This window comes from Trichoderma aggressivum, assembly GCF_033847375.1.
Source record: "Trichoderma aggressivum f. europaeum strain CBS 100526 chromosome Unknown scaffold_012, whole genome shotgun sequence".
NCBI lineage: Eukaryota > Fungi > Ascomycota > Sordariomycetes > Hypocreales > Hypocreaceae > Trichoderma > Trichoderma aggressivum.
The window spans coordinates 531,101-557,515 of NW_026946378.1; the positions used below are offsets into that span (position 1 = coordinate 531,101).

Below are 26,415 nucleotides of genomic sequence, written 5' to 3' on the forward strand. Positions count from 1 at the left end.
TTCCCAACAAGATAAGGTAGGTGGCTTAGATGTACGCTATTCGTCGTGGCGTAGAGGTTCAGCACCGCAAGTCTCGTGATGGCAATTACTGGACAAGCTAAGGCCAGTTGAAAGCGATGCTGGCCGTCTTACGCCACGTCTGAAAGGGGAGATTCAAGCATCAGGGTATTGATCCGCTCAGATGACCACAGAAACCTGTTATACCACTGTCCTGCCCGCGGTTGTTGTGCCAAGTTTTTTGTCTCCCTTGTCCCGAGGCTAATGCAATTACGCGATGCAACCAGTGTTTAGAGTTGTGTTGGTTCGCTGGGATCGGACAGAGGGTATATTGCATTCGTGATGGTTTCAGCAAGACGTCGATATGGGCTACTTGATATTGTATGGCTGAGAGTATATGCATCGACTGTATTTTGGTTATTACAAGTCCTACAACGACTTTTCGTGGCTGATGTGCCAACTAAGACCATCTGTACATTAATTACCTGCTAATTCATTGATATGTTGCTCTGCTATCTGCTCACCCTTGAGTTGCTCATTGACGAATCTATGCCGTCATTGTGCATTGTGGAGAGGTCCCAATCAGATCTAGATCCAGGGCCTGAGCTAAATTGCCCCCGTAAGCTCCATCTTCTCCGCAGAGTCAACGGTGAATCGACCGGCTGCCTTGAGGGCCAAAGCTCGATCCTCTTCAAAATCCAAGATGTTGCGATCGCCAGACGGCTTGTACATCTTGTTTTTTTGCGTCATTGCTCGCCCAGAGTGGGATTTGTGGAGTGCATGTGATTTAAGCTTTGTCCTGGACCGATTGACATGACGTATATGTTGCCATTCTCATTGGCGGATGGCCCTCATTTGGCCCACTTACTACCGGATCCGCTGCCAATTGAGTGTCGATTGTGCCTGACAAGTGACGATCATGGCTTCCGAGAACATGTTTTGATGACATCGAAATGTTCAGAATGCATCGGAATGCGGGTTCCCCTTGGGATTACATGCTCCCGGAGGACTCCGCCGTTGTTTATTTAAACCTCGTCGACATCCCGTCTGAAAACTTTTTAGAATCATCATCACACTCTCAAACACACAACTCAACTACACCTTTCACCTCTCAACTTACACCACAACTTACAATCTCATCTCGAGACCAACCAAATCATTCACAATGGAGACTGTCAAGCAAGCCGTCAACTACGTTGCCGAGTCTGTCCAGGGCGCTGCCTCTGGTATCAGCAAGGAGACCAACAAGGAGATTGCAAAGGACAGCAACGTCGCCGCCAGCACTCGGTAAGCCGGAGCAAAGATCCCGAGAGCCTCTGTGCCAGGTCCCTGGTCCGCTAACTAACTCATCCGCAGTTTGTCCGCTGGCAAGGACGCCCTCGGTGACAAGTTCGACGAGACAGCCCACAACAACAAGGCCGAGGCTCACAAGGAGCTGGCCGAGCACAACTAGAGCGGCATAAGAAGCTTCGATTGCTTCACAGGCGTTGAACCGGATCAGAGCGAAGGGAATACATAGCCTATTAGGCAGGAATTGATGATTTGAATTCGGATATGCACTCTTTGTGCCCACTGGTGGTGATATTGTGGCATCCATCTATTTTGTCGTGAAGCAATCTGTCCAATTCGCCAAGTCATAGTGTCGTGAATCTGCCCCTCGTTTCATCATGAACGCCCGAGTCCAGCTGATGACTCAAGTTTTAAATGTCTCAACCACTCAGCTATGCAGCGAGTAACTGCCGACGGCGTATGATTATCCAGATGGGCATAGAGTCGCCTCCCATTAGTCGCATCCTTCGTATCGAGTGAGTTTAGTTGCGCACACTAGTGATAATATAGGAAAATACTCGACTGCTGATAACAGCCGGCGAGCTTGGCCAAAATTCAAATCGAGAAATAGCCTTATCCAGCTCCCCGGCCAATGGTAGGGCTGTTGCACGGCGGGGTAATGGTGGTAGTAGTAGCTGGGAATAGTAGCATTCGCCGTCAATCTTGGGAGTGCTGTGAGAGTTCGATGACAGCCACCAAACGTCGGCAAGAGTGCCGCATATTTTTTCCGTGATCCTTCGGATAGACCCCCCCTCTAGCTCCAATTGCCCCTCGATCAATCCTGACAGTATCAAAGACAGCTAGGGCCGCCGAGTACTCAGCCATTGAGACGCACGCGGCCAACAAGTCATCAATAATTGATGCCTCCCGCGCTTTGTATGCGCCCGAGGGCCTATTATCGAGAAAAACCGAGATGCTACTCCGTGCTCCAGTGTCGGGGATACGAGGCCCAGGGTCCTTTTTCCGGAAGCGGGACAGCCGCTAATTGGTCGTCAACCCCACCCAACGCCCGGAGATTGTAGCATACAGGAGCGGAACTGCGGGCTTTCGCGGCTAACATGAGCGGGCATGCGGTGTATCTGCTTCATTTTGTCCTTTTTGATGGCTAGTGCCCTTTGCTGTCTGACAAGAATTGCAACGTGAAGAAAAAGGGTCCTTCGTGTTATTGGGGGAAATCCGGCTTGGTCTGTCCTTTGCGCAGCGCTAGCTGCATCAGATGGCAAATCACCTCATCGGGCGACGGGCCGCTGGGCAATTGAGCAATTTGCTGACGATTGAATGCCTTTGCCATGTATGTCTGTGTCTTGGATATCGGGATGAGGGTGGGAGCAGCCAAATGTCTCGACAAGAAAAGAGACATGGCGACACAGTGACTGTCGAGTTCCTGGCTTTCGGCATTGCTGGGGATATCGGTCGGACACAGCACAATTGCCGAAGGGGCACGGGCTGACACAGCTCGATTAGCACTGTATTTCGCGGTCGATGGTCATTCGGGTACTTGCAAGTACGGGACGGGTACCGACATCGTCAGCAACTCAAGTGCCTGTTTTGGTAAAGAGATTGTCACGGCCAAGGTACTCTAGGTAACTCGCATGTCGGCTGTATGTACATGTCTCCCCCGGTTCATGCTGGCTGGGCAAGGCGATGTTGCTATCAATGCACTAACGGGCCCTTGGAGACTGGAAGGCGAATAAGCAAAACGGGGAGAAGGGGAGCAAGATCAAAAGAGAGGAGAGAATCTTCGTCGGGACGCATGCAGACAGGGACGGCGACCTGTTATAGTCAGCACGCGGACAATGCACATCGCCTGGTGTTGCGTTGCTCGTCAATGGCAGCACAAAGCACGCATTAGGCCTCTTAATATTGCCGCCGGGTCAAGTCGCAGATGCTCGGTAAGCAAGATCAAATGGATCGAGGCCATCCGGGCGACACAGTGCGCTATATACTGTATCGAACAGGTGCTGTCAGGCCTTCCTTGGCCGACACCGAGGCGTCGCGGCAGAGCGGGCAGCGGTCAGGCCGAGCAGGACGTCTTGAACGCTCCAATCAATGGCCGGGCGGCACGCTAGCCAGACACCCTATTGGAAGGGCTGAAGAGCCGGACGACTTTTGCTGCGCTGCCCCCGCCCTGCGCTGCCGCTGACAAATGCGGCAAGATTCCTCATCCTCAGCATCAGTCGAGTCGTCTCCCCAGCATCACCACACGCTGGCTGGCTGTCCCCTCTTTCTCTTTCGCTTTGTGCCATGCCACAGTGCGCAGAACAAGATACTGCTCTCTCTGCTCTGTCCTGCCAGGCCGCACGGAAGCGCCTAGAAGAAATTTTCTGACTCAGGCAGCAAGAAAAGCCGGCGTCGTCTCTTTTCCCTTTCCCTTTCCCTTTCCCTGGCCATCCGCTTTGCCCCACAGCTGCTAACGAACGACGCTGGGAACCGCTACCAACATTCTCATTTGCCTCCCGGCCGTTCTCTTGCACCAACCAAACATCATCACCACGACACTCCTGGGCCCCAAACCGCTACGTCTGTCCGTGACGTGCAGTGCATCCGGGATTTCCCTGTTCGCCTCTCTTCATCTATTCTTATCTGGCTCGTATCCCCCTCGTCGCAGCTCTGCTCTCGAGACTTGTTTCCCCTGGATCTCTGGCGCCCTAGCGTCTGGCATTTCAAATCAATCTCCCCGCCACCCGCGGCTACGGAGGGAATCGACCAAGTCCGTGCTGAGAGACTGAGAGAGACCGGCGCTCTTGTCTGCTGTTCTCACGGCAGCGATCTCGTCAAGATTGGCTTCTCTTTTTGATTTGATACATTCTCCTCTCGACGCTTGCTGCAATGGCGACCACCGGTTCTGGAAGTGGCTCGTCATTGCCACCGAATTTCTTCTTGACCCCGCAACAGCAGAATCTTCTCTTCACGGCTCTCAACGCGAACAAGCAGCAGCAGGCGAATGCAAAGACGGGCCTCTCGCTGTCCCCGACTTCTTTCAAGACGAATCCGCTTCAGAGCCTTGATGGCGCTGCATTCCAGGAAAGCCCCTTCCTCGACAACTACGACTACGACTTTGGTGACTCCAGCTTTGATTTTTCATTTGCCAATGATGCGGCTCAGGCCGGCATGATTGATGATGTTCCGGATAGCGCCATGAGCGCCAAGTCCGACTCGACTGAAACTGACAGCCCCGAAAAGAGGAGCCATCCTGATGATGAGGATGACGATGCCAGCCCTGGCAACGAGTCCAAGAGGCATGAAGGCTCTGATAAGGTCCCCAAGAAGCCTGGCCGTAAGCCGCTCACTTCAGAGCCAACTTCGGTACGCTCCAATTTCTGCTGCCCCCCCTTGAATATTCTTCGAGTTCTTGTCCACTAACAAAGCCCACTGCAGAAGCGCAAGGCTCAGAACCGAGCTGCTCAGCGTGCCTTCAGAGAGAGGAAGGAGAAGCATCTCAAGGATCTTGAGACCAAGGTTGAGGAGTTGGAGAAGGCTTCGGAAGCCGCCAACCATGAGAACAGCATGCTTCGTGCTCAAGTCGAGCGCATCACTGCGGAGCTCAACCACTACAAGACGCGGATTTCTATTCCCACACCCAAGTCATCTGTCCAAACTGCCCGTGCCCAGCCCTTTGGTAGCGCAGCCATCAACAACATCAACGATGTGAGCTTCCAGTTTGAGTTCCCCAAGTTCGGAACCCTGCCTGGCCCCCCTGCCAAGTCGCACCAAAAGTCCATGTCGCAACCCATCAGCCCCAGTTCCCAACAGGCCCCCAGCCCTGCTGCAAGCCAGAACTTGGACAAAGTTGTCTCCCAACAGGCAGCACGAAATGCGCAGTTCAAGGAAGATCTCGCAAAGTTTAACAATGGCGTGTTCAACATGCACACCCCGTCCATGAGCAGCAGCTCTGCCGCTACTGGATCTCGGGCCAGTGTCGACTCGGTCAACTACAGCTTGAATAACACCACAAGCTCCCCATCGGCATCTTCCCATTCCAACGTCGGCGCGAGCTCGTCGTGCGGCACATCCCCCGAGCCATTCACCCAGTCTCCCATGGGTTTCAAGCCCGTTGATACCCTGACCACAATTGGCGAGGAGCATCCCTCCATGGCTACCAACGATGGACCATTTGCTCAATTCTCAGGTCTCGATTTCAGCAACAACAGCTTCGACTGGATCGTCCAGCAGAACAATGGCGGCCAGTTTGATCCGCAATTGTTTGGCGATTACCGCGAGCCTCAGGAGAACGTCATGACAAACAATACATTCGACGACTTGTTCAATGACTCGCTTGAAGCCGATTTCTTCACTCCTTATAACATTGCTGCCAGCCCCAACCTGCCGAAGAAGACCAATCTCATTGATGAAATCGATGCAAAGCAAAACGCAGATGATGATGTCACTACAAAGTCAAACATGAGCTGTAACCAGCTTTGGTACGTCGCCACGAATATGAGTTTTTTTTTCTTAGTTTATATACTAATATGTCTATTACAGGGAGAGACTACAAGCATGCCCCAAGGCTCAGAATGGCGAGTTTGACCTGGATGGCTTGTGCTCGGAACTCACCAAGAAAGCAAAGTGCTCCGGAAGTGGACCAGTCGTTGCGGAGAGAGATTTCGACAGTATCCTCAAGAAGTACATGGGCAAAGAGGCGGCTGATTGCACGGCTGAAAAGCTGGGCATCTCAGTTGAAAAGAGCCAGCCCGAGCCTCTCGTGATGCCATGATTTAGCAAAATCAACGGCATTCCACTGGCGCATAAGTGTACGTTAAAAACCGATTTTCGGGTGCAAAGAGGACACAAAGAATCCATGGATTTACGGCGTTTTGAGCAAACAGAGGGGCGTGGCCAAGGCCAGTGACCCCGGGCTTTTTCAAGCATTTGGATGGACATAGGACGAAAGGACAACTCGTCATTCTTGAAGCATAATTTTGGTATATTTTTTGATTTTACGATTAGGGACTCTGGTTGTTGTATCTCTACTATGAATGATCTACACTTTGCAATCAATCAATCTGTTTTTTTTTTGGCTTTTTCTCTTCGCTCTTTCGCATCAAGGAATCGATTTGGACCGATCTAGGCTCGAGAACGCTGCTCAGGGTGGGTTTGTTTTGGTTTATTTTATGGGACATACACGAAGGCAGTTATGGAAAGGAACTGGTCTTTGCTTTGTTTTCTTTGAGAGCAGATATGCTCTGATCCATCTTTATTCATGTATACAATAACCAACCGAAAAAAACCTATCCAATGGTAGGTCCTGCAATCAGAATCTACGAGTGTATAGGTAGTTTCATAACACTTCTTGGCGTATCTATCCAAGTATCCTAAACGAAGAAAACGACACCAAATGTCTTGCTTGTCCATCGTATCAACTCGTCGGGTAATTTTTCTGCCAAGCTTCTCGTCATTTTGGATAACCAACAAATCCTCTCTGGCCGCTAGTATCGGAATAACCCGTACTTTGGCAGTCGAGTCATTACATACCAAAACCCGTTTTCTGAGTGAGCGTACTGTCATGCTTGGATAATCAGGAACAGAAAACTCCGGAAGCGCGGCAAGGAAAAAAGGGAGAGGGCGTGTGACGACGGGAACTATAGAAATAAATCAGAAAAATAAGGACATGACCTCTTAGTATGTAGTTTCAAGCTTGGACAGGTTTTCTTCTTTTCTTTTGCCCCCTCTTTCTGGGATTCGCCTGGATTGTCTGATGTTGAAGTCGTCAGTCGGTGGTGTTGAGTCAGGGGGGGGATCATGAGACTTACCTACGTGATGCGAAAAAAGGCCGTGTCCTGATTGGCATCATGTGCTTGGAATGGACTTACTTGACAATACATACATCTTTTCTGAGTATTTGAGAGAGAAGATGGAAGAAATATGTTTTGGTGAATCATGTTACGGAGTGCCCATGCTTTTCGTATGCATATAGGTACCTGTATATGTTGGGCGAGGAGCATTCACGTTATATACAAAAGTTGCATAGCATGTACGGAGTACCATGCAATAATATTACCCGCTCTCCAGAAATCTCAAAATGCACACCCTTTTAACACACTCGACGGGATGATGGGAATGCGAATCTGAAAAGCCAATCAGAAAAGTACATCACAAGCACCCTTGACCAACGTAGATGTGTAACAAGAAAAATCCCTTCATTCTCAAGCATAACGTTAGGTAGGGTTCGCTCTTTAAGCTCATTTGACTATATATTTGGTATTTGCTATGTATGCATCATAATTATGGCCAGCTACGTAAAAACATAAAAATATCTCTTCCCCCGTCTGTCTATAACATTAGGCCGATTCCAAACGACATGATGGTGTACTTTGAGTGAAAGTATGATACCACGAGGGGATGATGCAGATATCCATATTCCCGCTAAAACCGCCCGCTGTCTCTTCCCTTGTTCCACGTCTAAAAATGTACCAACGCCAAACCAGGAGAGCGAAATAATAAAAAAACGAGTAGAGCAATTGGTGAAAAAAAAAAGACATTTGCTCTCTATCCAAGAAGAAGAAATTCCAAGATGAAAGAAAGCGTTAGGACATGCATATGTGAATCCCTTCCGGCAGGGAGGTTATATCGTACAATGAGATGGGTATCGACGATCGAAAAGGCGTTCTAGCCGTCAGATACGAAACAGGAGAGAGGCGCTCGAAATGTCTGCCTCTGAAATGTTTCATATGGGGACGGAAATCGGCCAAGAAATAGAAAAAGATAGGCATCGTGTTCGTCCGCCTTGCCTGACATGGCGACTGGACAAGCAATGCTGAGCTGAATTCCGTCCCAGGAGGTGCCGAGGGCCAGCGCTTCAAGCGGGCCGTATGAATTTCAGAATGTCAATCTTCCGTTAACTCCGCGTGAACCCATTAGCCCGTATCGCGTACTCATTCTCCTCGTGGGTGTCGCATCCAGCTCGCTATCCTTGGAGGGGAAAAGACGTTGGTCGTGTCGTCGCAAATCCATCACAGTCTTGGTCTTGGCTCTTCAGCTAATGACCACTCTGGCTCCCTCCTTGCCCAACACGCCACGTTCTTTGGGCTTGGGGCTGTTATTTCTCCCCTTCTTATTCCTCAAGAATCCAAACATGCCGCCTGATCCTTCGTTCTTGGCCTCTGCCGCGGTGGCAGCATCCTTGGGAAGCGTCGCGTCTTGACGGGCAAGATCTGACCAACTGCCTCCGCCATCCAGTGTCACCTGCACTCCACCTGTCGGACTGGTAACTCGTTTGCTCATGGGCGGCGGTCGGGGGACGTATTGAAGTTGTCCGGGATAAGCAGCCTGCTGGTCCTGAGGAGGCATCCGACCATCAGCGCCGATGGTAGGTTCCACAGGGGGAGCTGGATAGGTCACTGGCGGCGGCTCGTTTGCAGCTTCGTCTGTCGTGAGGGCCTGGGCGGCAATTGCAGCTGGGTCGACGTCGTCGCCGTGAATGGCAGCGAGCCTGTAGAGAGTCAGTATCCCGTTGTACGTTTGGTAAAAAGAGAGCATCTCGACTTACTTGTTGTAGGCCGCAATGTTATAGTCAAACGGACGGAAGTCCGTTTCAATCATCCGGTACAGCTCATCTTCGCGAATCTCCTGATCGGTGGCATCCTCCTTTAGCCTCTCTCTGGGCTTCTGTCGTCTTGCGCGAGCTTCAAGAGGGGCCTCTTCGAGTAGCAGCTCCTCCAAGTCGTAAGTCGCGTCAAAGTTGGTCTTGTCCGACGAGGGAACGAAAATAGGCTCGATGCGTTTCTGCTCGAGCAGATCGAAATTGATGGTTTTGAAGAAATCGTTGTAGATGAAGCTCTCCCATGTTGAGCCGAGCCGATTGTTGGGGTTCGGCTCGAGGGCGGCGCGAATGGCGTACAGGCATGTCAACGAGACGGGGGGCTGCGTAACGGGATACTTTGGCTGAGAAAACTGAACCTGTTGGCTGAGCGAGTTTTCACTATTGCCCTCGAATGGTCGCTGGGTTTGGTTAGCCACGAGGATTCTCGAAATCGCAATCGGGAGAGTTGCATCGCGGGAGCGGGAGCTGCGGAAGGATAGAAATAAAAACATACCTTGTTATAGATGCACTCGTAAAACAAGACACCTAGTGACCACCAATCCGCACGAATGTCGTATCCCTTGCCTGAATAAACTTCCGGGGCAAGGTAAGCCAAGGTTCCGGATTTGCTAGTCATGATGCGCCCCGGAACAATGTCAGAAGCCACGTTCTACGCAACGAGCCCAGTCAGCTTATCAGCCCGCGCAATCTCACAATTTGGACGAGAACCTACAAAATCAGTCAAATGGACATGCCCCTCGGCGTCGAGGAGGACGTTGTCGGGCTTGACGTCTCTGTGGATGATGTTCTGGCCATGGACGTAGCGGAGGGCGCAACCCAATTCGGCTATCCAGAAACGGACGGCTTCTTCGGTAAAGGTCTTTCTGGAGATGTGGAATCGCAAATCGCCACCGCTCATGAGATCGACGACGAGATACCTGAGCAGATGTCGTTAGCACGGCGTCCAAGGTTGGGTGGTAAGACGTGGGTTGGAGCGGCTCACATGTATTCGATATCCTGAAAGCTATATCGCAAGTTACAGATGAAGGGATGGTTGACGTGTTCCAACATTCGCCGCTCACGGATGATGTTTCGGACGCTTTCCGACTTGACAACTGTTGGGGATGTTAGCCGTGCTGTTTCTGTCGTGCCGGTGCAGCTGCACACCAGTCTTGCTGTGCAGCGAGCATCATGAACCCTCGTGTTGACGGACCTTCATCTTTGCGGATGTATTTCAGCGCAAACGCCAAGTTTGTGTCTTTGCGCTCGACGATGCGGACCTTGCCAAAGGCGCCTCGGCCGACGACTCGTAGCAAGCGGAAGTGGTTGAGGTTGGCTGTGGTTTTTTCGGTCAAAGGTCAGCTTAGAAACGACAAGAATGCAGCCGTCGTCGGTGCACCACGCGCCAGACACGTGGGAGGGGGCGAAGAGGAGGGAGGGATGCTGGAGGCCATGATTCGCTCGGGGGTTTTGCACGTACTTTCGCCAGTCAGGTCGACGGGCTTTCCCTGACCGTTGCCCATGATGAAGGCCTAGGGAGGATTGGAGGAGACAAAGTTGCAGCTGGATCGTCAACGACGGCAAAGGCTCATGCTGTTGGGAAATGGCAGTTTGTCTGCTCGGGTCACTGTTCTTTTCTGCGGTGGCCGAGGAATCGGCAGGCCGGTGGGGGGGGGGGGGTTTAGGATTAGGAGTATGGAGTAGAGGTATGGAGGTCGAGTCTGGTCGCAAATGGCGGGCTAGCAGATGTGGATAGGCGGCGAATTGACCGAATTCTGATGGCGAGCTCGACCGTTGGAGTTCTGGGGCCCAATGAATGCTGGCTCGTATCTGAGTTGGGGTCTGGTCTGGTATTACGGAGCGTCGTCCCGCCGTTTGCAACCCGTGCAAGGAGTCGATGAAGCCGGTCGACGATTGCTCTCAACAGGACAGGTGGACGAAGAAAGGACCGTCGCGGGTTGGGGATAAGATAGAGAGACGAGAGAGGATGAAGCGTGGAGGATGCGATGCGTAAGAGTAAGAGGAAGAGGAAGAGTAAGAGGAAGAGGAAGAAAAGGCCTGGCCTGGTCGAGGAGAGGAGCGAAGCTTGCAAGGATAGGTGGTAGAGGGCGATGATCAATGCTCGCCCCCAGACTAGCCAGTGCACTGAAAAAGATGCGGGAGATTTGATGCAACGGGGGGGAGGTTAGCGGGCGAGGGCGCCCTGTATTAGTGGAGATGGGCGCCGGTAGAGGAGCGACTGAGCGCGGCCGTGGCGGCAATGCAGTGGGCAGCTTCAGCGCCTTTAGTGCCTGTGCCAGACCTGCAGTGGTGCGGTGCAGGGACCCGTTCCCAAGGTGGGCGCGAATTCAATGCAATGGATTGATTCCTCCAGTCTGCTTGCGAGTACTCGTACATGTACGTTGCAGGGCTTGGTTTCAGGGAAACACAGCAGGAACAAGATTCAGGTACTCGTGACGGACGCGGGCGTGGGTTGGTGCTGGGCTGAGATTCGTGTGTTGTATTGCAGATTGATGCATCGTGGGAGTGAGACTCTGTCGTGTACTGTACCTCACAATGGATGGATCAATGGATTGATTGATGGTGGATGACAATAAAGCGGTGGGTACGGGGTATGTACTACTTGCTAATACTCGCAGTACACTGGACAAGAATTGAAGCTGGGAGAAAGGACTCGAGTCAATAGACTGGGGCCGTTGCTCTGATGCCAACCTGCAAAAGGCATGGGCTCCGGGATGACGCAAGGACGAACTTGGAGAGAGAGAGAGAGAGAGATAGTGCTCCGTATAGATGGAATTGAGGTGATACGTAGCAATTCATGGGATACTGTATCAAAGAAGACGAGGCCCCCCCCCAAATCCTAGACTATTTAGTACCTACCTATGTAGCCAAAATGGACCAAAAATGATAGACAGACAGACATCCAATGGCATGCATGGCAAATCAACGGCACTTGGCTCTTGTCGAACCCTGCCGATATGGAGTCGTACGGAGTCGTCAAGAGTGAGTCGCACAGAAGGGTTCATACTAGCGGTGTGTCGCATCCATGCCCAGCTCTCGACGAAGATGGACCACACAGAAGCCGCAGAGCAAGGGGGGCTACGAGCACTCGTACATGTAGGTATTACGGAGCACACACGGCGCTGTTGCGATGGGAAACGAGGCACACGAGCGAGTCGAAACCGGAGTCTGCTGGTGTTTGTTGCCGGATTCATCCATCGCAGGCTCACCTGCATGACGGGATGCGATGCGTGGACTCACCTTGTTGGCTGTGCTTCCAAGCTGGGGGTAGCAGCACAGTAGTGCCATTGGATTACGGTACTACTACCTAGGTAGTAGCAGCAGATTGATGTCTGGTTCAATACTATTGATATTATTCCAGTACTCCTGCAGCGGCACCTCCTGCATCAAATTGATCTCATTTGATGACTGGACCTGTACATGTAGGTATTGGTCGACGACACGACGAGATGCCTACATGTACATACATAACCCACGCGCGGGAGACGGTCTGGGCTCCGTCCAACCTGAGTCTTATTCGGACTTGCAGCTCGTATCAGCGACGCCAACGTCCATCAAATCTACTCGTACAGGTAATTACCGGTACCTAGGCTCCGTTGTGTGCGTGGTGTTGCATCGATGCGACTCCAGCAATCACTCAACTCCAGCGCGTTGCCTTTTGGGTGTGAAGCAAACGTATGCGACTGGCCAGCCGTGATTCGATGCCGCCGCGGGGACCCAGTCTATTCAATCATTGATTCTGGCCACTCAATAGCCAAATTCGCAGTCTCTTTTTTTTTTTTTTGCTCCGAGCCGTGGATTGCGGTTGGTGTGGTGGAGACGAACTACTGCGCGTACCACGTTGTCAAAGCTGGCCATGGACCGCCCGGGACTTTCTGGAATGGCATTTGGAAGCTGACACTTGGACTCTTGTGATTTTTTTCCCTTTTGGCTTGGCTTGGCTTGGTCTTTTTTTTTTTTTTTTTTTTTTTTTTTGTGCTTCAGAAACCTGATGCAGTGTCAAATTGCCACCCGCTAAGAATCTGGATATGGATATGGATATGATATGGATATGGAGAGAGGGAAAGGGAGAGGGAGAGAAGAGAAAGACTCCGGAGAACATATTGATCAGTGTCAACGAGTCCTTGCTATACTCGTACACGGGATCCGCATAGCCGATACTATTATCAGCTCGTACCGTACTTGGAGGAGGCTACCGTGGACCGGTATAGCACAAAGATAACGAGTCAACAAGGCAACGAGCATCAAATCAGTAGCCGGGTTTCACGCTCTGCCACTATTGCGAGCCCGGCCCATTGGCCGTGTCGTTCCATCCCATTCAATGGCATCATTCGCGCTCCCGTACCAGCCGCTCTGCACTGTGGGGGAGTGTCAAACAGAAGATTGAGCCGCCTGGTCGGCGAGTCCGGCGGCGGATTCAGAGCTGACCAACGCTGGATTGCTCGCGGCCGGGGGGCTCCAAATCGCCAAGCGAAGGCATTAGTGAACCGGCTAGCAGCAGCTCGTGGCGCCCATCTAGCCAAGTGCAAGTAGCAGCTGCTGCTAGATAAGACGGTCTGCTCGGAGGAGATGACCAAGAGGAACCTAGCTGGCTTTTTTTCTTTCCTGGTGATGGGCCGCGAACACGTGGTGAGCTGAGAGAGAGAGAGAGACTAGCCGCGGGTATCGTTTTGAAGGAGAACAATGGATGAGGTGGATGAATGGACGGATCAATGGGTTGGTATGGAGTAGAAGGATCAATACAGTACCGAAGCAGGTGGACAGAAGGATCGCAGCCCGTCGAATTGGCGAACCGGATGGCCGGTGCAATTGAATGCAGCTGCACATGTCCACACCTCACCTCAACAGTCAAAATGGATGCAATGGATCAATATGCAGGGAGCTGGAGCTGGAAGCTGCACTGTTTCGGCCACCGTGTCAGAGGTAGATTGCCAATACCTAGCCCATTCAACATGTCCATATTGTTCAATTGCTGAATAGCTCACCTGGGCTGCGGCGAATCACAAAGCACGTGCGGCTTCAATTGCACTGTGCAGCCGCAAAACGAAACGGCCAATCAATCGTCCTCGTCACGAGCTGAACCTGGACTGGACATGTTACAGTACAAGTAGGTATGAAACTCCCTTGCGCGCGCTGCAAAGAGCGGCGAGCGGCGTTTTGCCAAGTTGACGAGCCTGGCAAAACAATAAAAATGAAATAAAATAAAAAGTCTAAATTGGGACGATCCTTCGCCTTGCGGATGCTTGTAGCTGAGCTGATTTGCCTCCAAGCCAATTCAAGTGTTGGTGCTTTCACCCTTATTATTACCTAGTACTGCATCAAAAGCCCCGACTTACACACAGTGCTAATAGTTACATGTAGCCAGCCACTTGCTTATACTGATCAGTCATATCAATGGATCAGTTTCGCTCCTCAATCCCATCAATCCCATTGCATCCTTTTTCTCCGGACTATTTCCTCGGTCCAGACACAACCAAATCATCAGCTCTTTCAACTCTTAGCTGGCGGTTTTTCTGCTTCGCATCCCTGCTAGCCCACGTGTCGCGCCGATCCCCGTTGCAAAACTCGCCGCTATCTGGAGCGTCACGAGACGCTCTCACAGACGCCGCGCCGCACTAGGTTCTGCCCTTGGGCGTTGGTTTGCGCCGGACTTGGGCTGGGAAATCGCAATGTCCCTTGCAGGTCGAGCTTGCGTACGGAGCACTTGCAGCAGCTATCGGAGCCCCCCCCCCAGCTGTCACTGTAATCTGGCCGTGGACATGGATGGGATACTGTTAGGTATGTATAGGCAGCAGTGAGCTTAGTAGCCCTTCAAGCTGCTTCATGTGCTTTCTTGCTCTAACCTCCTATGTGCAAGATGATGATTATTGTTCCCCCGCGTCGTCGTGATGGCTGGCCACTCTAAGCCGGTATCCGAAAGCTGAAATCTAGGTACGGGTATCATCCATTACTCATGCTCTCGTACTCTCAGGGCCATTGCCGAGTAATCATGTCGATCTGGCTGGGCTGGTTGGGGCAAGTTATCGTGCGTCAACCCACGCAGCCGTCGCTACGTCGCATCCGGATTACATGTACCGCCGCTTTGTTCTTTGGCTTGACCGCACCGCGTTCAGCGGTCAAGGACTTGAAGCTACTCGTGCTTGCAGAAAGGACAAGGTCAATCAGCAAGAGGATACGGTGAAAAGCAGAAGGAGCAAAAGCGCGACGTGAAATCACACGTGTAGCCATTACTGTAGCTCGCGTCTCATGACAGACAAAATAACTGCATACGCCTAGCATTAAGTTGCCCATCTGGGGTTGCAATGATACCGTTTTGACAGGGGCAACGACGCCAGGAGGGACTTTAATGTCTCCATACTTCGGATATGTCGAGCGGACCCAGTACTACATCTACCATTCAATGCTACCTCTTTGTAGTATTAAACCATGTATGTCTGCGGAGTATTCTATATATAAGTGGAAATAGTTACAGTATATGGACTCTCCTGGCCGGTGCTTTATATGCCGTGACTCGCTTAGAAGCCGATCTGGCCCCCTATTTCCCCAGTTATCACGGAATTGCAAGAGATATAATAGGATCTGCAATATATACATGCCACTGCCGATAATCGGCTACCACTACTAGTCGATATGTCTTGATGACCACGAGTGCCGAGGAGCTGCCATACATCTTCGTAGTTTATATCTTGAATGCATCTAGGGAAACCTTTGATGACCTGTTGGGGCACACAAAGCTTCGCGGCACGTGGTGCTATCAATTGACTGACCATAGGCGAACTAAACAAGACTGCAGCGGGCATGAAGAACAAGTTCACTCTAATTCAAGAAAATGTAGCATAAAGACAAGTGATAAGCGGGCGTTCAAAACTTGAGCAACATTAGCCCTAGAAACAGACGTATCAGCCATAATACATATTCACTTCTATTTCGCTACGATGTCACCTCCTTGTCTGCTGTCTGGCTATATTTGGAGAAAGCCGGTTTGCTGTTTATCGAATAGTTCTTGATGGTTAGCCTACATGTATGTTATGAGCGGGATGATGCCAACACGTAGATTGTATTTCCAAATGCCGGCACCAATATACAATTGTATGCTGCCTCGATATCCAAGTCAAAGTTATGTCATACTCTTTCATTCTCGATTACAGAGCGGTATACATATCATGTTAGGCATAGTGTTGACCCCATAGCAACAAGCATCATCGAGTTGACTTGTATGCTCGGTTGTATAACCAGCAAACAGGGCAAACAAATCACTGGTCTCAATGCAGCTGCACACGATGAATTCCACTTTAATCAACCAGCTGACCTCGTTTCAGCCATGGCTTACTCATTTGTAGGTAACTACAGGTAATTAGAATATCTTGCCTGGAGAACAGAAGGCGATCCGCGGTGCTGAAGTTCTCTTTGCTTAGGGACCCAACCATGCTTACCACACTGCCCTGCAATTACCAATTGCGAAGCTCAAGTATGACGATTGATCTAAGCACTGTAAGATGCGGCAGGCTGTTTTCAAAACATCTCATCTTGTTGGCGTACTCGGAAGACGTGCATGATTACCCTTCATATCTCCTCACAAGCGAATGATTCACTCTCTCGTTTTGATCCCAAGCACGTCCCGGGCTTACCAAAAACATATACGTCGTCTCGAAAATTGAGTGGGCCAATGTTTCCGATGTCGAATTCGCCCGGATGTTTTAGCGGTCTGTTCGCTCACGGCCATCATATTACCGGTCGTACAACATGGGCATGCAGGACCCCATAGCATGCAGTGCACATACAAAGCAAACTTCTGGTCGTTTGTTTCTACCGGCGGCACCTCCGAAGAAGCCCCTTGCCCATTACGGGAGCTCCGTAGACTGACGGTCCTGTGCTGCCGTTGCGTTTCGATTCTTTGCAGTGCGCGCATGATGGTGATGCTTGAGAGGAGCGGCGTGAGCACTAGGAAAATGCTACATGGACCGTGCTTGTGATTACTCGTAAGGGAAAGAAAGGAGAAACACTGACGATGGTGTCTGTGTACGAGTGCAACTTGGGGAAAAGTTTCACAGCGGATGGATCATCCGGTTATATCTCCTTCCTCATGGTAGACCATGCAGCCTGCCATTAGAAATGGACAGCTTTCCACGCTGGATTCATTCACCCTAATCTGGATTGGACTGGAGTTGCTTTTACTGCTGTTTCTTGGAGAAGTTGTATGTTATAAGCTGAGATGGTTCTGCTAATGATGTCAACTCCTGTTATGGGCCTTTGAAGGTGACAAGAAGTAATGAGTCTCCCCAATGGGTTTGCAGAGCGAACCAGAGCGAGAATGATTTACTTGCTCTATTGAATCTAAACCTGGCATCTATAAGCGACAAGCGAACACAAGACACGTGAAGCAACAGACTGAGACAACGACCCCACCACGGTTACTACCTCGCATGTTGTCTCGATGTACAGTAGGCTTGTTTAAAGTTAAAAAAAAGACAATTGAATTTAGATAATGATCGCCCATTTTTCACAACGTTGGATTCTTGTCGAGCCCGTTGCAAAGTATCGATTTAGTGCTGCGTGGAAACGCGATGACGTCAACATACATAGTATGTTGACGAGCTTCACGAAGCGTCACAATGACCTCAAGCATTTCGACAATTGAAAACAAATATAATAGAAGAAAACAAAGCCAATTGAACACATTCTGCAAAAACCGTCGAAACTAGAACCATCAATCACCGCTATCATGGCATCTGGACTTCGTAACCTCGCTCAAACTTCGCGGCGATGCATGACAGCCGTCCCGCGCCTGTATCACACCTCCGCCGCCCTTCGACTTCCGTACAAGGACTCTCAAGACCGCCAGTCTCTCAAGCCTCAATCCAACAATGGCACGAGGTCGGGTCGAGACGACGATGTCGCGGCGCAAAAGGACGCTGCCTTTGACCCGTCCAAGACGAAGCCGACTCCGGAGTCGGAGCTGGAGACGGCGGGCCGCGGCAATGAGACGAACCCTCTGAATGCAAGCGGTGCGAACCAAGAGTTTAGCAAGCCGATGGGAGAGGGAAAACAGGCGCATGATACAGGCCCGGGCAAGGAGACGAGGAAAGGGGGGAAGAGTGGTGGAGGGAGCCCGCCGAAGAAAGGGAAGACGCCTGGGAAACGCTGAGGAGGGTGTAGATGCTGCAGAGGGGCTTCAATGAATGATGTGGGAATTGTTATACGAGTTGGAATCATCATCAGGCTTTTTTTTTCTGTTTATCAGGGTACATATATCCTATTCTGGGACCTTGAGGATATACATCTCAAAGCACGCAATGATCCAGCTCAATAACCTCGCGTGGTAACTTCATGTTGCATAGATAAAAACGGGCATTGAGTCAAACAAGAAACAACCGAGAATATCAATATCGTACAATGTTCTTGAAGCTTTTGAGAGTCTTTTAGAACAGCCACATCTGGGGAATCCCAGTAACGTTACACACGCCCTAGCTCGGGACACGGCAGACCAAAGAGCTGAAGGCGGGGTACGATTCAATCAATCGATCGTAATCATCCGATCGACATTATATTAAACCGCTCTCTTTGTTTCCTAATTCAAATCTCAACAACTCAAGTAGAGAAACAGACCAAGATTAAGAGAAGACGATACGAGGATACCTAAATAAGCAAAAGGGCAGAGAGACGCCGTTATGGCTGAGTCCAAGTTCGCCGTTTATCCCAGCCTCGTCGACCGCACCGTCGTCATCACCGGCGGTGCGCAGGGCATTGCCGCGGAAATGGTCGAGCAGTTCTCCCTGCAGGGCTCTCAAGTCATATTCCTCGACGTCGAGGACGAGTTGGCCGACGCTCTAGTCCAAAAGGTGTCTGATCAAGGCGTCAAGCACAAGCCCATATACTACCACTGCAATGTCATCATGATTGACGAAGAGCTCAAACCCACGGCGGCCAAGATCCTGAAAGATCATCCCAGGATCGATGGACTGGTAAACAGTGCCGCGAGGGCAATGGTGAAACCCACGGAGGACATCACGACCGAGTGGTGGGATGAGAGCGTCGCCGTGAACCTGCGGCATCAGTTCTTCCTGACCCAGGCCTTGCTGCCGGGGCTTCTGCTTGCTGCCGGAAACGCTTCGGTGATCAACATGGGGAGCATCAACTGGCTCGTCTCTGCAACGGGCCAGGCGCCTTACACGACGAGCAAGGCCGCCGTTGTGGGACTGACGAGGACGCTGGCACACGAGTTTGGACCGAAGGGCATCAGGGTGAATAGTATCATGCCGGGGTCCATTGCGACATTGAGGGAGAGGACGGTGGTCATGACGCCCCAGTATGAGGCCAAGGTTCTGGGCAGTCAGGCGATCAAGAGGCTGATTGAGCCGGTGGAGGTGGCGAGGATGGCCATGTGGTTGATTGCGGACGATAGTGCTGCGGTGACGAACCAGAGCATGAGGATCGATGGTGGATGGACATGAAGTGTGCTTTGGATACCTCTTGTAAATAAAGATTGTCGGTTATCAGATGCTATGCCGAACGTTGAAACAAGCGATATTGCATGTATAAGAAGGCTTCATGGCGTTTATAATATTATGCAGCTAAAACGGGGTTGTGCCGTAAAGTTGATAGAAATAGAGTGGTCAGTGTTAATAGGTTTCATAATCAAACGCTTTTACGACTTGCCAGCCGAGCGTACAACGTCTATATACCTCGACAATACTACTGCCACATTGTAATCGCCTCATCTACGACTTACCTATACGGAGCTTTATTGACTTTATTGACTTTCTACTCCAACAGCTCACAGTGGCCCGTCGGTACATTCTTATCAATGTTAACCTTGTACATACTAGCTGCTATGTGTTGCAGAAGGAGTATCTCAATTTTAGCCTCTCCAACGAATCGTACGAGGATGGGTTGATGTCAGAAAGGTTAGACAATCGCGTCCCTCTTAGAGTCTTCCTACGTTGGTTCCTGGAAAGTCTATAGGTACTAATGGTGTTGAAAACGATAGCTTGTAAGAAATATCGCCCGTGTTACATGAAAGAAAAGGGGAGGGGGATATTCCTTTCCAAAGCCCATGGAGTTTCATGACGCGTACAAAGGAAGAGGTCAACTCCTACTTCCATAAACTGTCACGCTTCATTGATAATCGTCCTCCGCCAAAAGAATCGGATTCATAATAGTCGAGGAGACAAGCCTCTCCTAAATCGTCCAAGGCTCTGCTGTCGTCACCTTGTTGTGGTCTTGGCAATGAACAGCTAGCTCTATCGTCTTGGCAAGTTTTGTCTTGCTCGGAAGGATGCGGTACAGCCACCATAATGGAGTCCGACGGTAGCTCACATGCCTGTTGAATCACATTCGCATCTTGGCAGCCGAAGAGACGCTCAGTGATGGGAACAGAAGCTTGACGGGCGGCTGCATGGACCAGGAGGGTGCACAAAGAATGCGCAATCGCGTCTTCTTCACTTCGGTTCGACAATTTGACTGTGCAAGTACGATGTCAATGTTGACGTCAATGTGATACTAGTATCCTACTATTGAGATGATATTGTTGGAGACTGAAAGTGACGATGACATTCTTCACAATTGCTGCTTACATTGCATAACTTGTTTACCCTCCACTCCTTCTCAAGTTTTTGACCATCCTCAACGATGTCATTGCTCCCATTTGCCTTGTTATGCAGAAACTCAACAAAACCTTGGATCCATTCCAATTCACTCCTTCTCAAGCATTTACGGAGCTCAAGTCTCCGCACAACGGGCCGAGATTTCGCTTCGGCTCGGGTCTTGCTGAATGGGTAATCGAATCATCAAACAGAAAGAGGGAATGCACGATCTTCGGTTACAAAGAGGAGAGAAGAAGCAAAAAAACCCAAAATTATTATCGGAATTGAAGATTCATCATGCCGTGGTTGCAGAAAGTTGAGTTGTTGAAGACTGCGCAAGTTTCCCTGAGCTGGGAGCAAGCAGGGTAGCTGAAATTGCTCGTGCTACCTACGACAACCTTGGCAGACATACGAGTACGACTTGTATGTAATGCATGATGAAAGATCCCCCCACACGCATATCCTAGACTCATGCAGGTGGCTAGCCGTTGACGATTGACCCCTTTGTCGTATGGAGAACTTGCAGATTAATACAAACTAGGTGGCCGAGACTCTTGGGTTACTTCGCTACGGATGTCCTCAATTAGTACTAGCAGCAGTATGTCGTTCAGTTCCATAACGGCAAGGCTCGAAATGGTATCACAAGATTCATATCGTCGTTTCAAATACGAAGTTAACCGAAATACCCGAGGCAATGCCTGTGATATCGGGCTGAAGATGCGGAGGTGGCACTGCATATCCGCCTCTCTGCAGTTCCACAGGCAGCGCCAGCGGTGAGACTACGATGGAATGGCTTGATAAGACTTGTTGAGATTTCAGGTATTGTTTATCCGAAGCCAGTGAATGGTATGATATGGAGAGGGCGTCTTTGGCGTTTTCGGCGCTTAGTTTCAACCAGTGTAGCATTGGAACTGGCCTCGATGATGACCCCATGTTTAACAAGTGAGATGAGCAGAGCCAATCACTTTATCTTTGATTCCATAGTTCCTCTCGGATAGTGTGATGGTAATGTTTTGATCGTTAGTTTGCGACAAGTCATGAGGTATGCGCCCCTGTAGAGCTTCAACTATACAATGAATGGCTGCATTCGTTTTTCAACATCAAGCATGACACATTTGCCTTGAACTGTGCCATCTTCATTATTTCTCTTCTTGTATTTGCTGGATTACACTGTCTACAATGCTCTCATAGTAACTGACATGATCTGATGCCTTCTAACATGAGACAATCTCCTGATAGTAAACAAAAGAGTCGTTCAACAGAGAACTAACATTGAACCTAACGATCAAGCTAATATTAGAGAGATAAAGCCACTACTGTCTGTCAATATCACGCCCTAAGTTCGACAAGCCAGCTACAGCCTCAAGCTGTCGACATGAGGCCACCCCATCTCGTCGGAGAGCCAGTATCAAGGCACCCAGGCCAATCACCTCTCAGAGTATCTGAACGTGGCGCCGCCTCAACGTTAATCAGCCGCTGATAAGACCATCCACCCGACGGTTTGCGAAGTTCTGGAAGCCAAGTGAGCACTACGAGAACGATTATGGTACTGGCGGAATCATACCGGGCTCGAGAAAAGGCAAGCATCGGCAATCTTTGGGGGAGAGGAGAGGAGAGACATAAGAGACCGGCGGCCGTCGCGGGGGGTCTGGGGCAGGTCGGGGAAAGCGGGCCATTTTGGGGGGCGTCTCGAAGACATGACTCGCGGGCAGGGCTTCTCGCTGGACAAGGGCTGCGTTTTTTCCTTTGGGCTTCTAGCGAGGGCGGAGGAACAACTCTAATTGCGCCCTGTTTTTGCTTGGCTGTCGGGCTGTGGTACGGGTTGGTGTTGGCATGGGTTGACGGGAGGGATGGGTTTGCTGCCATGCAAGCAAGCAGCTGATTTGCCTATGGATGTAGCTTGCGTTTGTTCGTATTGTTAACCACGCACGCTTCTCACTCGGCATGTATAACGCTCATACGTCCGAGTTCTATTATGGAGAAGTTGCTTCCGTAGAGCTCAACCGCCAACCTGTCCCTCTTCGAGGCGATTTCTCGAAATCAACCAGGAGATCCGGGGTATCAACCTGCCAAGAGATCACAGCCTGTTCTGTTACGTTTTCTTTCTCTTTCAAATCTGGAGTTCCCCGAATTTTGCCCCCCCCCCCCCCCCACGAACAAGCATCTGATGAGTTTTCCAAGCCTCTGTACGAGTAAAAAATAAAATAAAAGCATGTTTGTATGTAAAACTCGGAGTCATCCACCAAGCCAAGTGGGGAGCAACTCAAATCACAACCCACAAAGACTCTGTGCCACCGCCAATGCCGCCAATACAAATGCAGTTTCTGACGAGCAAGCGGCTGGACTCTTCTCGTGAAACCACATCTCAGCATCCCGCCCTAGCACGACAATTACCTAACAGCAGCCTCGCGGACTAGCCAGCCGTGCCATCCAGAGTGGGTTCCTGTCGTTCGCGCCCTATCCATCTGCCGGGATTAACATGTCAAGCTGGGTCCCTGCGATGGCGCCGCTTCCCTTGGCGACCCACGAAGCCTTTCCGAGCAGCGGGCTCGAACGGTTCCGCTGAGCTACGAGAATCCTTCTGCGCCGGGATTCTTGTCAGGACGGAGGGTTTTGGCTTACGGAGCTAGACCAGACCGTGTTTACTGCTTTTGTATGTTGCGAGGAGAACCGCTCCGTGCTCTGCCCCATCAGCCTGCGCAAGGTCTCTCGAGAATGGAATCAGATCATACAGCCGGCCACGACTTGTCCTCTCCGGTCCCGGCTATCGGAAAGCTCTGTCCACTGACTCAGGGTTTCCCGCTTCCTGGTTTCTCCCGTTCAGCTTTGTTGTTGGCCGTGCCAGCTGTGTAGCATTGGGCGTGTTAGTGTCAGCTTCACCAGAGGGGGGAATATATAAAAGTGTTGATCCCTCCCAGTCTCCCCTTTGCTGCCCTGCTACGTGTGACGTGCTTTTTTTCTTCGAAGGCTTCTGGTAATATTCTAGCCTCCGCCCTGCATTAGATACCCGAAGACTCGGGCAGGCTGTATTCTGCGCCCAAGATCTCCAAGTGCCGGCACCAGCCCACGCGCTACGGACTTTTTTTTATTTTTTATTTTTTTGAGTGTGAATACCCCAATTTCTTGAACATCTCCAAAAAGAGCAGAAAACAGCCCCAAAATGTCCCAGCGGGCTAGTTCGGGCGACTCACCGTCGTTGGGAGCAGAGGAGAAGGGCAACGCGGGCAAGGCCGTGCAGGACACTGCCGTGGTGCAGCAATCAGACGCTGCCTTCACGAATTCATACGATGAGGAGGACTTCTGGACGAGGAACGGCTTGAACGCCAAGTCGTTCCAGAAGAAGCACTATGGATTGGGGCTGGTGGAACTGGACCGAGCGATGAAGACGCGGCACTTACAGATGATTGCCATCGGAGGCTCCATTGGCGCTGGCTTTTTCGTTGGTTCTGGTGGTGCTTTGGCCAAAGGTGTAAGTGAAGATTGAAAAGGAGAAGAGAAATGGCTATCCGATAGATGCTGACGTTTGCTGCGCTGTATAGGGTCCCGCCTCGGTTCTCATTTGCTTCCTCGTCGTCGGTTTCATGGTCTTCAACGTCGGTAAGTCCACGCACGAGTTATAGATCAAGATGCCTTTCGATTCATACACGTTTGCTCACAACTCGCCACAGTCTTTGCCCTTGGTGAACTTGCCATCATGTACCCAGTTTCCGGTGGTTTCTACACATACGCAACTCGCTTCATCGACCCCTCGTTTGGCTTTGCAGTCGGATGGAACTATTTCTTCCTCTGGTTTGTCGTCTTACCGCTCGAATTAACCGTCTGTTCCCTCGTCATTCAATACTGGAATCAGGATATAAGCGTCGGCGTCTGGATCACCATCTTCTGGGTCGCCATTATCCTCATCAACGTCTTTGGAAGCATTGGTTATGCCGAGGAGGAATTCTGGTCTTCGGTCATCAAGCTGGCAGCAACCATCGTCTTCATGATTATTTGCTTCGTGCTTGTGCTCGGCGGTGGCCCCTCGAGTGGAAGATACTCTGAATATGTTGGAGCTCATTATTGGCACAACCCCGGTGCGTTCCGCAACGGCTTCCGAGGCTTCTGTTCCGTCTTCGTTACCGCTGCCTTCTCCTTCACTGGAACTGAGCTTGTTGGCCTCGCAGCGGCCGAGAGTCGTAACCCAGTCAAGTCACTACCTAGCTCCATCAAGCAAGTGTTTTGGCGAATCACTCTCTTCTATGTGCTTGGCCTCTTCTTTGTCGGTCTTTTGATCCCCGCAGACGACGAAAGACTCCTGTCTAGTGCGGCTTACACCGATGTCAAGGCATCGCCTTTCGTCCTCGTCGGCCTCTATGCTGGTCTTCGCGGCTTCGACCACTTCATGAACGCCGTTATCCTCATCTCCGTCATCTCCATTGGTGTTTCCAGTGTTTATGGCGGCTCCCGCACGCTGACTGCCATGGCGCAGCAGGGATTTGCTCCCAAGTTCTTCACTTACATTGACCGCTCCGGACGATGTCTCCCTTCTACGATTGTCATGCTTCTCACAGGGCCTCTCGCCTACATCAACCTCAGTGCCTCAGGGCCTACTGTGTTCAACTGGCTGCAGGCCCTCTCTGGTCTTGCTGTTCTCTTCGCCTGGGCTGCCATTTGCATTGCCCATATTCGCTTCCGCGCGGCATGGGCTTACCATGGACATTCCCTCGATGAGATTCCCTTCAAGGCAATCTTTGGCGTGGTGGGATCATATATCGGATTGTTCATTTGCTTCATTTGCTTTGCTGCCCAAGTAAGTTCAACACTCCAAGTGTGCAGAGTCCACTCTGATACTAACAAACACCAGTTCTTCACGGCCATCGCACCCCCAGGTACATCCGAGCTTAACGATGCCGAGGGCTTTTTCCAATCCTACCTCGCCTTCCCCATCGTCGTTGCCTTCTGGGTTGCTGGATATGTCTGGAAGCGCACCGGCTGGCTGAAGGTGTCGCAAATCGATGTTGACACTGGCCGCCGTGATTTGAACTGGGATGAGATCCGCGCATACAAGGAATATGTAGCATCTCTGCCTGCTTGGAAGCGTGTCTATTATCACCTGTTCCAGTAGTGAATGCCGTACCGGACTATGGCGAGCCGGCAACCAGTTGTCAGTTTAAGAATCAATGCAAGTAATCTAATGTTTGAAATACATATCATATTATCAACTTTGGCATCCGTAGTTTGTTCGTCGCCTTACATGTCATCAATCACCAAACTCGGTCTGAATATTAGCTTCAAGTCAAGTTCATAGTCTAACATCCACCAACATCACACCGCCCGCGAGTCAGGTCATCTTCCGAGAATAGCGACCAAGCATTGAGTTCAAAATGGAAATTTTCTTGTAGACATGGTCACTCTACCTATATAGACGTGTAACACGGAGGTATTCCACTATCAAACGATCGAGTATGAAGGAGCAAGCACAATGGGCAAATACCAAAATATTGTTCTCACGACCCAAAGCCACAAGCAAAAAGTCCAAAAAAAGAAAGTTTCCAAGCCGAAGCTCCGGAGAACGGGTCTGGCCGGGGATTGAACCCGGGACCTCTCGCAGAACAACTTTGGGTTTTCCCTAAGCGAGAATCATACCACTAGACCACCAGACCGATGATGATTTGTTGTTGAAGAGGCCGGCTCGTAATTTGCCCATCAAGGCATCGAAATTCTCCCATTGTGGGCTGCCTGTGGATCGTGAATTTAGATTGTGGACTCGGTGGATGCCAGGGTTGGAAAAGAAAATTGTAGCGGAATTTGAAGCGGTATCGGAGGAGACCGGGGTGGAGACCGGAGCATTGGCATCCCGGAGAGCTCCGTAATATGCTCCGTTATGTGGACGAAGCTGACATACAGAGGAGGAGAAGGGGAAAGATAGAATTGAAAACCATATTGATTAGTAGAAATGATCATAAGATGATGATGGGTAGAATATGA

At 50.6% G+C, this 26,415-nt stretch overlaps 6 protein-coding genes across 6 annotated transcripts; 5 read left to right on the forward strand and 1 right to left on the reverse strand.

Annotated features, from left to right (window-relative positions):
* Nucleotides 1-1,162: 1,162 nt before the first annotated feature.
* On the forward strand, nucleotides 1,163-1,450 carry Triagg1_4039 (uncharacterized protein; the record flags this gene model as incomplete). The annotated part of the gene is made up of 2 exons (XM_062898399.1): nucleotides 1,163-1,284; nucleotides 1,354-1,450. 2 exons carry the CDS (start codon nucleotides 1,163-1,165, stop codon nucleotides 1,448-1,450), a joined length of 219 nt encoding a protein of 72 aa, XP_062757059.1.
* Nucleotides 1,451-4,155: 2,705 nt separating this feature from the next.
* Triagg1_4040 (transcriptional regulator family: bZIP) lies at nucleotides 4,156-6,040 on the forward strand (the record flags this gene model as incomplete). The annotated part of the gene is made up of 3 exons (XM_062898400.1): nucleotides 4,156-4,632; nucleotides 4,705-5,747; nucleotides 5,809-6,040. The coding sequence occupies 3 exons, from the start codon at nucleotides 4,156-4,158 to the stop codon at nucleotides 6,038-6,040; spliced, it is 1,752 nt and encodes a 583-aa protein (XP_062757060.1).
* A 2,258-nt stretch (nucleotides 6,041-8,298) lies between these two features.
* Triagg1_4041 (uncharacterized protein) lies at nucleotides 8,299-10,368 on the reverse strand (the record flags this gene model as incomplete). Its single annotated transcript, XM_062898401.1, has 7 exons — nucleotides 8,299-8,755; nucleotides 8,813-9,264; nucleotides 9,360-9,515; nucleotides 9,579-9,783; nucleotides 9,849-9,960; nucleotides 10,059-10,181; nucleotides 10,326-10,368. The coding sequence occupies 7 exons, from the start codon at nucleotides 10,366-10,368 to the stop codon at nucleotides 8,299-8,301; spliced, it is 1,548 nt and encodes a 515-aa protein (XP_062757061.1).
* A 7,220-nt stretch (nucleotides 10,369-17,588) lies between these two features.
* Nucleotides 17,589-18,011, forward strand: Triagg1_4042 (uncharacterized protein; the record flags this gene model as incomplete). The annotated part of the gene is made up of 1 exon (XM_062898402.1): nucleotides 17,589-18,011. One exon carries the CDS (start codon nucleotides 17,589-17,591, stop codon nucleotides 18,009-18,011), a length of 423 nt encoding a protein of 140 aa, XP_062757062.1.
* A 523-nt stretch (nucleotides 18,012-18,534) lies between these two features.
* On the forward strand, nucleotides 18,535-19,317 carry Triagg1_4043 (uncharacterized protein; the record flags this gene model as incomplete). Its single annotated transcript, XM_062898403.1, has 1 exon — nucleotides 18,535-19,317. One exon carries the CDS (start codon nucleotides 18,535-18,537, stop codon nucleotides 19,315-19,317), a length of 783 nt encoding a protein of 260 aa, XP_062757063.1.
* Nucleotides 19,318-23,608: 4,291 nt separating this feature from the next.
* On the forward strand, nucleotides 23,609-25,552 carry Triagg1_4044 (uncharacterized protein; the record flags this gene model as incomplete). Its single annotated transcript, XM_062898404.1, has 4 exons — nucleotides 23,609-23,917; nucleotides 23,988-24,045; nucleotides 24,117-25,237; nucleotides 25,292-25,552. The coding sequence occupies 4 exons, from the start codon at nucleotides 23,609-23,611 to the stop codon at nucleotides 25,550-25,552; spliced, it is 1,749 nt and encodes a 582-aa protein (XP_062757064.1).
* Between the last annotated feature and the right edge of the window lie 863 nt (nucleotides 25,553-26,415).